This window comes from Cyphomyrmex costatus, unplaced genomic scaffold, assembly GCF_001594065.2.
Source record: "Cyphomyrmex costatus isolate MS0001 unplaced genomic scaffold, Ccosl1.0 scaffold60, whole genome shotgun sequence".
Classification (NCBI taxonomy): domain Eukaryota; kingdom Metazoa; phylum Arthropoda; class Insecta; order Hymenoptera; family Formicidae; genus Cyphomyrmex; species Cyphomyrmex costatus.
In genome coordinates this window covers 876,141-888,640 of record NW_017280156.1, presented here as the reverse complement: position 1 = coordinate 888,640, position 12,500 = coordinate 876,141, and the positions used below count along the sequence as shown (strand labels likewise).

Here is a 12,500-nt window from a genome sequence, read left to right as displayed (position 1 = left end):
CTCCTTAAAGTGAAACTGGAAGAGACTATTAGTTGTTCTAGCTCCGCTCTGACCACTGAAAACGAACATCGATTCTCGAGCCACTGTGACGGCGAAATTACAACATGTCGGTGGACGTTCACCAACTTGTACGACCTCCTCCCACGCTTTGTTTTCACCAGGCTAGTGACAAACATCGAATTAGTGAAATTAAAAGTGCGTTATAAGATTATGTTTAAGATTATATAAACTAATGCCTGTTTTCACACCAGCATAGATTAACTTTAATTTCGATTCAACTTACTTTTTTTCTAATTTTTAGAAACAGAAAAAAAAAATTAAGTTGAAATGAGATCAAAATTGGTCTACATTAATGAAAATGAGCATTAATATCATGCATTTACTATATGTAATATGTATAATTTGAAAATATTCATAAAACACATCTCCTACCAATAATGATATCGTCCACATATCATGCAACCTAGCATTGCCATCATAGCCCGCAAATATCCATAATTTATTATCATATACAGCAGCACCATGAGCAGACCTAGGTACTGGAGCCCTATAAATACATTATAGTTTGATAAGTTTGATTAAAAATATCAGAAAACAATATTAAAATATTAGACATCACATAAGAAAGTTTTTACAATACAAGTAATACTTACTTTCCATCAAATCTCCATGGTGTCCAGTGACCAGTCAGAAAGCAATACTCGAACAGATCATTTTTATTACTAAGATTGGAATTAGAGTGTATATCCCCTGTATAACCACCGAATACAAACATCGATGAGCCATGGATGACTGCAGAGTGGTGGTAACGTGATGTAGGTAATACGCCAGTAGCTAATGCTCTACCCCAGGACTTCTCTTTCACGTCAAAGCGAAGTACATCATTCAGCATCTTCTTACCATTATCACCACCAAAAACGTAAATATCATCGTTGTACGCCACCATAGTGTGTTTGCTGCGACTGTAAGAGAAAACAAAGGGATAATTAATCAGATTGTACTATTAATAACTATTTTGTCAAATCTATCTTTGAAATGTATAATAAAGTTTATTTGAATATATAATGAACACAATATAAATTACGTCTCTCTCTCTCTCTCATTCACTCACTCACTCAATCACTCACTCAATCACTCACTCAATCACTCACTCATAATATTCCGTCAAACTGCATTAACAATAATGGAGAGACGGAGGACGCTTTCGAGTAAGAGACACAGTACATATAATGCAGTAAATCCACATAGATCTGTTTTCAATAGCTTAACTAATACATATTAAGAACTTAAATAAAATAAATATATATTTAATATTTTATAAAAGTAAGAAAGAAAATATTCTGATGCAGTTTAATGCAGGAATAAAAAAACGGATTTATTATATCTTTGTTATTTATTACATTAAACAAAGATGTGTAATATAGTGATCATTTCATCTTTGTTTGGCAAACAATAAAGATGTAATGATTCACTGTGTTACACTGCGTCATCTGTGTATCCGGGAATCTACAGGAAGCAGCAAAGAGACTCGTTAGAACAGCAAGTGCAGGTCAATTGCCTTACCTGGCGCCAACGAACTCGGCGCACTCCGGCATGCGTTGCCATCGATGCACCGTTTCAAATGGGCCGAAATTCAGTGTCATCGCATCCGCGCACTCGGCGGTTGCCGCCACGTTGTCCATTTTCGCGCGGCTGTGGACGCGATATTTCATTTAACCGCGGCAGAAACGGACCTTGCCCAGTTCCAGAATCTTAACCTATAATGCTCTTTCGCGTCGGAGTATCACCTTCGCGCACGAAAAGAACGAAAAGTACGAAAACTGCTTTGTCTGCGAACGGCTCGATGACTCGACGCCACTTGACGCGCACCGAAAGAGACGGCGAACACCGTCCGGTGTTAAACCATCGCACGGAACTTGCTTGGTGCGCGAGATTATTCCGCTCGTCCGACACAAACGTCAAAAGTACCTATGTATGCCGCTGTGTCGGTCGTGTATGCGTGGACGGCGGAATCAATAACCGATATCCCTCTCTGTCATTCCATCAGTCTATCCCTTTTCTTCTCACGACACTTTCGCCACCACGCACCGTGACGTAAAAATATCTCCCCCCTCCCGCCTGCGCCAAGCTCGCCATCGCGCACGTCGCGTCGGCATCAATGAAAATTTGCATATAGCTACGTGAATTACATGTATATTGTAGCTACGAGAAATCATTCAGAAATCGGAGTGTGCATCTAGAACGCGAAATCTTTGATTTTTCTCTCTTTATGAAAAAAGAATTGTAAATAAAGTTGATAACTAACAAGTATTTTTATAACATTATTCGGTTTCATCAATATTATAAATTGCATACAATATCTCTTTCATTATATTGTTTGCAGATGCTGTGTAATGGTAAAAAAAAGTAAACGATTAGATTTCTTTTCTAACAATTATTTATATATAATTCTTTCTTGACAACAAAGTCGTTCGCAATTCTTTTACTTACAATTAGTTTGTAAAACAAAGATATCAGAATGGAGCAAGATATAAATATTTGATCCAGATAATAATCATTCTAGATCAAGATAATAATTATTCTACACACACACAATAGATTAATATTTAATAAAAATTAAAAAACATAAGTTGCTTGCAATAAGTAATAAATCTTGGAAAAAAAATAGATGTAAGATATTACAAATTTGACAATTTTAAGTAAATCATTAATATATTTCGTATACAATGTGCGCAGCTACAAGAATTCTTGCGTGCGGTAAAAGACAGTAAACATGACAAACAAATGTAAAATTTGTAGCATAAAAAATGTTTATTAAAATTTTCTTCTCTGTATATATTATATATATATATATGTATGTTTATTTTAGAATAATTCTTTAAACTTCTCTCTCACAAAGATTTGAAAAATAGGAATGAGGGAAGAACGGCAGATTAATTATTAATAAAAAATGAACATTAATTATAAATGACAGTAGAGCAGCTGTGTAATAAAAAGAACCAAGTGGTAATGTAAAAGTATGTGAGCAGCATAATGTAAATAATAATACGCATTCATATAAATGTGGCTATAAACAGTTAGTAACGAAATGAGTGATAATGTAAAAATTATCTCTACTTTTCTTTTTTTCTTTCTTAGTGCAGTTATTTTAAGGAAGATATATAAGCAATCGAGAAATATGTTCGCACAATGTCAATTGTATAGGCTATATGTACAATTATTTTTCGAGAAACCAAGTTCTCGCATCTAAGTATGTGGCAGTGAAGCACTCAAAGCTATCGTGTGTTGCATAAAATACTTCAAAACAAAAAGATCTTTTTCGATAAACATCCTCTTATACGATTACATGCATATACTTTTTTGGAAAAGTGGGAGAGGGACACACAACATTTTCATAGTTACGTATCACAATCGCTTCAACTAGGAACTCTTGATCTAGCCCTTTCGTTACTAAGGATAATTATAGTCGCCCAATGCCGAGCACATACTAAGGATGATTGTATCTAAAAATTTTTATACAGGACATTTTTTTGTGTAGATATCCAGCTTTACAATGATCTATGCCTATATCTGTTTTGCAATGTAAACTTTACAAATTTTAGTTACTTGCTAAACTTTACTATTAAATAATTTAAAATTTTTTTAAATATGCATTTATTCATATTTTGAAATGTATTACGTATCAAAGCATGAATGAATACATATTTTTTATTAATTATATATTAATAAAATTAATTTGCTCTCTAATGCATTATTTAAAATATTTTATCTTCTTAAATCTTTTCGCAACAAATTGGTCACTATAGCCATTTGCAAAATTGCTCTATGCACTGTATACTGCGCAAATTTGCACTTCCACATAACAATGAGTTCTCAATGCTATCTATCATCGTGAAAGGGCTAGTATACAGAAAATTCAAGCTCGATCGCTGTTAATAAATACCAGACGAAAGCGAGACTAGATGAAGCACATGCTACGATTTATCATAATTATACAATTAAAATATCGAATGCAAAAGTTCTTACTTGATTGGTAATACTGCATACGTTAAATATTTAACATCAAATGTATTTCTTTTCTTTTAGAAATTGTTTTTAAAAATAAATTAAATTGAACCCGTCATTAAAAACGTTAATTGTTATAATATACAAATCATATTTCACTCTTCCAAATAAGCATAATTCCGAAATTAATTATTTTAACGATAATTGTCATAATTAACAATTTAATATGCAATTCTCTTTTACTAGTCCAAAAGTATTTGGAGTTCACTAGCGTAGAAGCTCGCAAATTCGTTCAATTAATGAACACTAATACACCGCGTCTCGCTGTGAACAATTTGTACCACATAGAAAATTCAACATACATGATATATGGTTCCTTCATAGGAGGAATATAAATGAAATGAATTTTTGTACAATGTAACACGATGTTGTATAAATAGTGAATTGGAACTGCTATAACGCTAGCCATGGATGATGTCGAATCGATTCGCGACTTCGGTCTCCGTAATCATACGAGACCTCTACACCGATCGGTATGTTCTCCTTTGCCGTAAGTACCAGATGCGGTATTGAATTGACCTCAACAATTCGCGCAATTAAATTGCCGGTTCTCGAATGGTTCACCAATCTGCCAAGTTTATCAGTCTCCGCCGTTGCATCAACACTAAAAATCAGTACAAGTTAGCATACTATAGTTTTTTTATGTTTCGATTGAAATTACAATATTATAGGATTCCATGTAGAAAATGTGATTATTTTATGTGAAGATCCAGAATTATCTTACCAATACTGCTGATTGCGATGTTGAAAATAATACATATAGCATCCAGTATTTTGGTCTTGTGCATACAACTCTTCACGCTCCTTTGCCTCCCCCTGACTGATCAGTTCGCCGATATATTCTACTACAAATTCACCTTTGGCAAATTCTCGTGTCGTTATGACACCGCGACCTTTACCTGGAAAATTTTTTACCTGTAACAGGAAATAGATTGCCATAATTTGTTTCACTCATTTAAAAATTATACTAATGGTCTTGTCAAATCTTGATTATATACGGCTCTGTTTACCTCTAAACCATCTTCCACTTGGCAAAGCACCTTATGTTCTAGATCACGCTGCTTCTCTTCTAATACAACCTTCTTGCTCTTCCTTACACTACGACGTACTGGAAAGTAGTCAGTGATTGAATGATTTGTTTCATTGTTCAGTGGCTTTGATAAACGATTATTGACAGACTGATAAGATGTTCCTTTTTTACGTCCACGTTGAGCCGGCTTCTTTATAACTTGTAACGAACTATTACTAAGTAATGTAATCACAGGTTGCTTTGTATTGGTAGTAATTGTAGCTCCTTCATCTAAATCCTCTGTTGGCATCTTTATTCTATGTGGCGTAGAAGGCGTACGAACTGGAACAGCTACCGGTGTCTCTAAAAAAAATCACTCTCTTTATATATCATAAATTAAATTAAAAAGAGAAAAATTAATATAAACAAAATTGTGATTATGTACCATCGGTTTTGAATTGTTCTACATAAGTAATCTCCTCTTTTACTTGAATACAAGGTGAAACAGTTTTTGCATTATCGAAAAGATAATGGACAAACAGACTTTTCCCTTTTGTAACTTCGTTATTTGAATCCTATAAATTAAATGACATGTATGAAAAACATTGTAATACATATGATTAGAAATTAATTTTGTAATTTATTTATTTATTCACACACACAAATATTAATAGAAAAAACAAATATATTTAAAACATACTATAAATTTTAACGCAAGACACTTACTTGACTATAAGCTTTATGTACAGAAGATTTGCATGTTTCTAATACAGATTGTTTCTTGACTGTATCAAATTTATTTATTATTTGTTTGGTACCATTCAGCTTGTTTTCATTTTTCACTAATAAACTTATATCATTATTTGTTAAAATCTTTCCTGTATTTTTTTCTGTGCCATTCTTCTGTTTTCCTGTATTATAATTAACAATAACATTTAAGTCTATGAGTTTTTAATGAAATATAATATTAAATGTTATAACTAATTATATATAAATATATATTATTATATATTAAAATATATAAAAAAAGGATTAAACAAAATTGTATATAAGAAATAAACTTTGCCTATTGTGTTAACATAAATAATAATATTGACAAAGTTTTAAATGAAATTTACAAACAATATTAAATAAATTATTGTTTAAGGTTGTTAGGACATTAGAATACAAAATATTAAAAAAAAAAAAAAGAACAATGATTTGACGAATGAAATCAATTTGAAATTTATAGAGCGGCTATAAAGCTACAAAATTCAAAATTCGCGCAATATCAAGAAGACGAAAAAAACGTGCAAAGAATCTGCAAGAAAATCACGGTTGATTTCACTGCTCCACGCGAAATCGCCGTACAGACTGACATCCTAATTATCGTACTCCATGTTAGTTTAGAGTTTCTAAACCCGACATTCTAGCCCAGTAAACTCAGTTCGACATGTCGCGAGCGTGACGAGGAGAATCGTCATCGTCGATGCGTCGGCATCGCGACGAGCGTTTCGATCATCGTGTCGCGAATATTAACAAATTGCAGGATTCAACGCATCAAAATCGACGACGATAAATGTCGCGCGCCGAGACACACCGGAGCGAGACGGTCGCGGGCTGACGGGAGGGTCACGAGAGATCGGTGGAGGAGAAAGGGTAGCCGGAGCGTCTCTGCCTGCGACAGCGTTCAAGATGGAGCAAGGGAGGAAAAGAGAGCCACGGAAAACATAACCTGCCGCGCGACCGGTACGGAATACTTGAGTGAGAACGTCGTCCTGTGATGTATCCTTACCTTTAACGGCGTCAACAGCGCGATTTCCCACCCGGTGGGACAACGCGCGGGTCGTTCTAGGCATGATGAGCCGTAAAGCGAGCAACGGTGACGGAGCAACTGGAGTAACCGACTGTGACGATCAGTCGCGACTCGCAATGACGGGAGCGACAACGCGACGCGACGCGCTTCGAGACAGTCCCCTCGTCTCGTCGGCGTCGCGTCGTTTCACGAACGACACGGGCCGTTGTGCACGAGACACCCGCGAACGCGCGGTTCACGATCTCCTGCGGGCGTGGATACGACAAGCGACGTCGCAAAACAACGTTAAGCGAGCGACGAGCGACATGCCGCCATGTTGCGCCTGATATGTTATATGCACGGTGACGCGTCACGGCGGTTGACGACATCCAATAGGAGAACGCGCTTTCTAGGATTCTCCACTCGTAGACCACTAAAGATGGAATATTCCTAAGAAACAGAGCTTTTTATTCGACGTTGGGAGCGAATGCTGGCTGCAATGAGAATTTTTAAATTCTTGCTGTTGAAGCATTATTATGCCGAGATTGCCGAGGGTACGATAGACATGGGACTCTTATGCAGATAGGTTTTTTTTTTAGATGTACAAATATGAACTTTTAAAATTTTTGCAATTTTGATATTACTTTCCAATCTGCTTCCTAAAAGAATATGAAATTGCATAAAAATCTGAAGTCTATAATGATTATTTTACTTATGGATGGTATTGACTGCGCACTGTCCTTATATCTTTCCTATTTGTAATAAATAATAAAATTATATTAATTATGATAATTAAGTATAATATGTATTTTATAGTATAAAGTGAAAATTACAAAACTGAGCAAATTCCGTATATTTTTATATTGTATATAATTGTTCCATCTTTTTCTTAATTCTTAGGACTAGAAGAAAATGAAAAGTAAATTGAATCGAGTTAGAGTGCCTTTCAACAAGCGACACAGATGACACGAGTGACTATAACACAGTGTATCAGTACATCTTTGTTGTTCGCAAACAAGGAGGAGACGATCATTGTGTTGTATTGTGTCGTTTGTTGAAAGGCACATAATCTTTATTGGTAAAAATGTGACGGGAAAAAAATACCTACATGAGAGACACACGAATAAGTTTCTTTGCATATAAAAAATTTTATGAAATATATATGTGTAATACAATATATGTATCATATACACATATATACATACCTATATGTATGGTCTAATTATGTCTGTTATTTATTAACAGCATACAAACACAGTTTAAGCGGTAATAAATAATGAATCCTCGCATAGCGAATTATCGCGACAGAGAATGGCGGCGGACGTTGCAGGAATGAAATTACCGCTCGATGGCGGTTAAGTTGAAGCGCGAGCCGCGGCGCGGCGCCACCGGCTACGAGCAGCGTGGATCGATCGCCGCGCTCGCGAGACGTTATTATTTTTTAGAAGGATTTATCGGGAATCGCGCCGCGGAGAAGAATGCACGCGGATCGCATCGGTCGGCAACACGAATAGAAATGTCTGACGATGCCCGATAGCGCAGAATTCGCGATCGAACGGCTTCCGATTGGCGTCCGCGCACCGAATTCGCCCGGTACGGCTTCTTTTCTTTTTAGCGCGAATACTTTAAATCGCCTAACGATCAGCGCCGCACGCAGCAGCGCTGTTGCCAAGCGTACGTTTGCCGTCGCCGTGCCCCCGCACGTCCGGCCATGGGCATGCGACGACGTGACACGCGATATCGTGATTGAAACTGCTAGGTCGGTAATGTGGGTCTGACCGTTCCAGGGATAATGGTAGAGCACTGACATTATCGACTGTTCTTAATTATTCGAGAAGTATCTGATCGTTTAGCCTATAAAACGGTATTTTTTCCACAATTTGCTATTATCTCGATGTTTTTCAGATATTTATGTGCCCCTGTAATGTGAAAATTCGACATATATTTGTAAAATTATTGTTCTGTAGTTAACGTTTCCCAGTTCGTCCGCAGTACTTTCCAAGAGGGCGTGACTGCGCACGAAATTTGCAAATCTCGCGAATTTTCTGACGACTTGAAACCTTTAGCAGCGTCCCGTCATTGGCGATGCGGTAGCTTCGTGTGTCGTCTGGTGTCGTCGTCACAGTCGCATTGTAATCACCCGTATACACGTGCTCAACAAACAGGTCTGTGTGAAAAACGCCGCCAAACGAAAGTCCGCATTTAATCTTTGGTCGTTCAGCCTTTCACGAGGGCTTTACGTAGCGTTTGACAGACGCGAAAGGCGCGAGACAGCATCTTAAATTTTGGAATCGTCCGTTTGAAATGGTACGTGCATTCAGCAACGAAACTAATACATATTTGATACTTTTAAATTTTCTTAAACGCAGCACCAGTTATTTAAATCGCAACGAGATCGACTCCGTAATCCAATCGTGTCGTATCGGCTTGCGATTTTCATATTTTTATTAATATCGATTCGAATATTCACTTGGAAAATTAATCGCAAATTCGCCGGTGGGCGGCGGTTTTAATTTAAAAAAAAAAATCATGATGTGAGAGCGTTTGGTTGCGGAAACGCCGATGGATATTGGATTTCCCGTGACTCTCTCGTTCTTGCGACTTTCCGTTTTCGAGGGTAGCCGCCGATGCGGTAGAAGAAGACAAATCTCGCGCTTCTTCCCTCCTCCCTGTCTGTCGCGGCCGCGCAGCAACCAGTCGTGAAAATGCGGCAATTTTTCGGCTCGCGCGCCCTACGGATCTGCCCTTACTCGCCGTCGCGGTGATCCGGCAACAGCGCGCGTCCGCGCGCGCCCACCCGCTAGAGTCTCTGGAAGTAAGAGCTCGACCACTGACGAGATTGTCTCAAGTTTAAAATAGATTAAAATTAAAATAAACTTTATTTTAAACAGATTAAAATTTGAACTATTAAAAACCGCTCAGCAAATAAATAAACTTGGCAACTGTTGTAAAAGTTTTTAACTTGATTAGTTCTGTATTTAGTTTTTTTACTGAACTTAAATATATAAATTATAATTATATATTAAAGAATCTTACAACAATTTTTTTTGAAAAACTGCTTTCTGCAGAACGTAACTATTTTTACGGACGTCAGTAATCATCCGGAAGCCGATTGAAAATTGGAAAACGTTGAATTATTATAACTGTTTTGCGGCTGTAATAAGAATAAAATAAAGATTTTACTTACATAATCAATGTTTTATCATAAAAAATGTATAAATCTTAAGATTATTTTATTATCATTTTTTATTGATAAAGCCGTGATTAAGGAAAAGGTACAATCTTTATTTTTGGAACAACCGAAACAGTTAATAATTGACATGCTTCAATTTCCAGTGATCTTCATTTATTTATTTTTGAGACAGTTAAAATAATTTGATATTAAATAGTCAAAGATCTACAATTATTTCCGGGTACTCAGAGCTATTTGATAGTCACAAAAATTTTTATGGGATCTATTCTGTAACTTTTAACGCTACTCTAAGGATATCGTTATAAATTATCATTGCGCAGCTATTTTGCAATATACAAAATTTGCGCAATGATAATGTAACGACATCGTTGCAGTAGAGAGCCTGTAATAAAGGCTCTCTACGTTGCAGTCGTTAAAAGTTACAGAATAGGCTCCTATATCTCTGATCTTTAGGTCAATTTATTTTTTCTCATTAGAGCAAAAAAGAGGAAAGATAAAAGTTGCGCAAGTTCAGCTAAAAAGAACAGATCTTTTAATAGTATCTCGTTGGTGATCGGGCCAATTAATATTTCTGCAGTAATTGATTAAAAATAGCGTATGTACATATTTGCACGTACACATGCGCGCGCAATTACACATATCTGCTTTTCAATTTTTCCACGTGTTCAGTCATCGTTTGATTGGTTCCGCCATTTTTCATTAAACCAATCAAAAATACAAGACCACTCTGGCCGCGCACTCTTATTTCTAGAGACTCTACCCACCCTGTCGGCTAGTGGCGCCGCATAGCGGCAGCGGCGTGCGATTTAGACGTGTGTTTTTGTATCCGCGTTGCGCTGCTGCATCGTTTGGTTTAGTTAGGGGGGAGGGGGGAAGTGGCGCCGGGTGAAGAGACGAGGCCCAAGATGGCGACATCCGTGCAGTCGAACGAACGCGGTCTCAATGTGTAAACCACGCGCGCGTTGCCTATCGACAACGACAACCGCGTGAGATGAGCCGGTTCGATCGTGGATCATCAATATTCGTCGCCCTAATTTTGTAGCTCTCGTAGGAGACACCGCATGCAGTCATCGGCGATGCTCGCCTGACGCAGCAAATAGCACGCGTTTCTCGAACTCTTGAACCGGGCCGAAAAAAAAAAGAACTGTTCGCTCATCTCGAGCCCGCGAACATCCTGTCGAAAGTTCTGGCGAGTTACCTCGCCAAAGTGTCGTCGTCGTTGTCCTCGTGGTTCTAACATTACGCATCGTGACGAGGTAGCGCGCAAGAAGTCGCGGCACTCGCCTTGTCATGGTAGGTTTTTTTTTTTAATTATTAATTCCAAGGAAAAAAAAATTTAAAGAAAGGGGGAAACGGAGATACATGTCCGAATTCGAAGCACGCGCTTCCTATTAAAGGCTAGCACGTAATTTAACTGTACTCCTTTCCCACGTCTAGATAGAAAATCGACTAACCTAGAAATTATGTGGCATGACGCCCCTTTTTTTTTATTCTCTTATGCCAAGTATGTATTTTTTCAGGCATTCGACCCCTAATGAGTCACCACGCGATCGGTGTCACATATACGATCGCTAGTTTATCGATAAGAAAAAAAAATATGATAAATATTTTGTTTTTAATTTTACATTTAGACTAATTCTACAATGTGCTTTTTGTTTCCCCCCGTTTCTTGCTATTTGTTTTAATCAAGAGACAAACAGCAAGAAACAGGAAACAAAAAGCACATTGTAGAATTAGCCTTACCTGTATATGATACATGTTTTATTTGAGAGATCTGTTTTTTTTTTTTTTATTTGTGCACTAATTTTCTTCCCCTTTTTCTAAACTTTTGCCAAATAACAAACGTATATCTATCTCACTAAGTTCTAAAGTGTACGTACACTTGTTCAACTATAGAAAACAGATCTAATATAGGAGAATTTATAGCAGAGTATCAATGAGATTTTAATAATTAATTTATAATTTTGACATCTATTTTTCAGTTCAGATTTTGACAAATTATACACTAAAATTTTATTATACAAATGAGTGTTTTTATTGATGGTTTATATGTTTTGTTTTTTCCTCTGATTCAAGTGAAATTTGTTGATTAACACATGTGTTTTTATAGGCAAGCAAAAAGTTTGATGATGGAGTAAGCGATGATACTAGCGGAAGTGACTTTGACGATGAAGAGGATCCTGATAAAATTGAAGTGCCTGGTAATTATAAATTTATATTTTATGTTTTACTATAATAGAATATTCTATGTAACTTCATTTTGTACAAGATGATGTATTTACTCTTACTCTAATAAAATTTTAAAATCTGTATGAGAAATTATTTTTACTAGGTGGAGGTAAAGATCTTGCGACTGCTGCTGTAATTGGAAGTATCAAAGATGAAAAACCTCCAATTGCAGATTTACCAACAAATCCTGTGGATAAAACGCAAGGACCATTAAATGGTAAATTATATAT

The 12,500-nt window shown here is 36.6% G+C and overlaps 3 protein-coding genes across 3 annotated transcripts in view; 1 reads left to right on the top strand and 2 right to left on the bottom strand.

Moving 5' to 3' along the window:
• Lztr1 (Leucine zipper like transcription regulator 1) overlaps positions 1-1,752 on the bottom strand; it is a 4,723-nt gene extending 2,971 nt beyond the window's left edge. The window contains exons 1-4 of the mRNA XM_018546988.1: positions 1,564-1,752; positions 654-962; positions 433-547; positions 1-162 (exon numbers count right to left, since the gene is read on the bottom strand). The exon at positions 1-162 is cut by the window's left edge and continues 5 nt beyond it. Coding sequence (XP_018402490.1) covers positions 1-162; positions 433-547; positions 654-962; positions 1,564-1,712 — 735 coding nt within the window. The 5' untranslated portion in view covers positions 1,713-1,752. The remainder of the gene's footprint in view (positions 163-432; positions 548-653; positions 963-1,563) is intronic.
• Positions 1,753-4,169: 2,417 nt separating this feature from the next.
• Set8 (SET domain containing 8) lies at positions 4,170-5,910 on the bottom strand. The gene is made up of 6 exons (XM_018546922.1): positions 5,901-5,910; positions 5,801-5,859; positions 5,520-5,649; positions 5,076-5,437; positions 4,790-4,980; positions 4,170-4,669 (listed from the first exon to the last, which is right to left on the bottom strand). The coding sequence occupies exons 1-6, from the start codon at positions 5,908-5,910 to the stop codon at positions 4,459-4,461; spliced, it is 963 nt and encodes a 320-aa protein (XP_018402424.1). The 3' UTR covers positions 4,170-4,458.
• Positions 5,911-9,148: 3,238 nt separating this feature from the next.
• Positions 9,149-12,500, top strand: part of sno (Protein strawberry notch) — a 9,794-nt gene continuing 6,442 nt past the window's right edge. Inside the window, exons 1-3 of the mRNA XM_018546959.1 lie at positions 9,149-9,155; positions 12,152-12,242; positions 12,374-12,487. Of these exons, the coding sequence (XP_018402461.1) occupies positions 9,153-9,155; positions 12,152-12,242; positions 12,374-12,487 (208 nt within the window). The 5' untranslated portion in view covers positions 9,149-9,152. The remainder of the gene's footprint in view (positions 9,156-12,151; positions 12,243-12,373; positions 12,488-12,500) is intronic.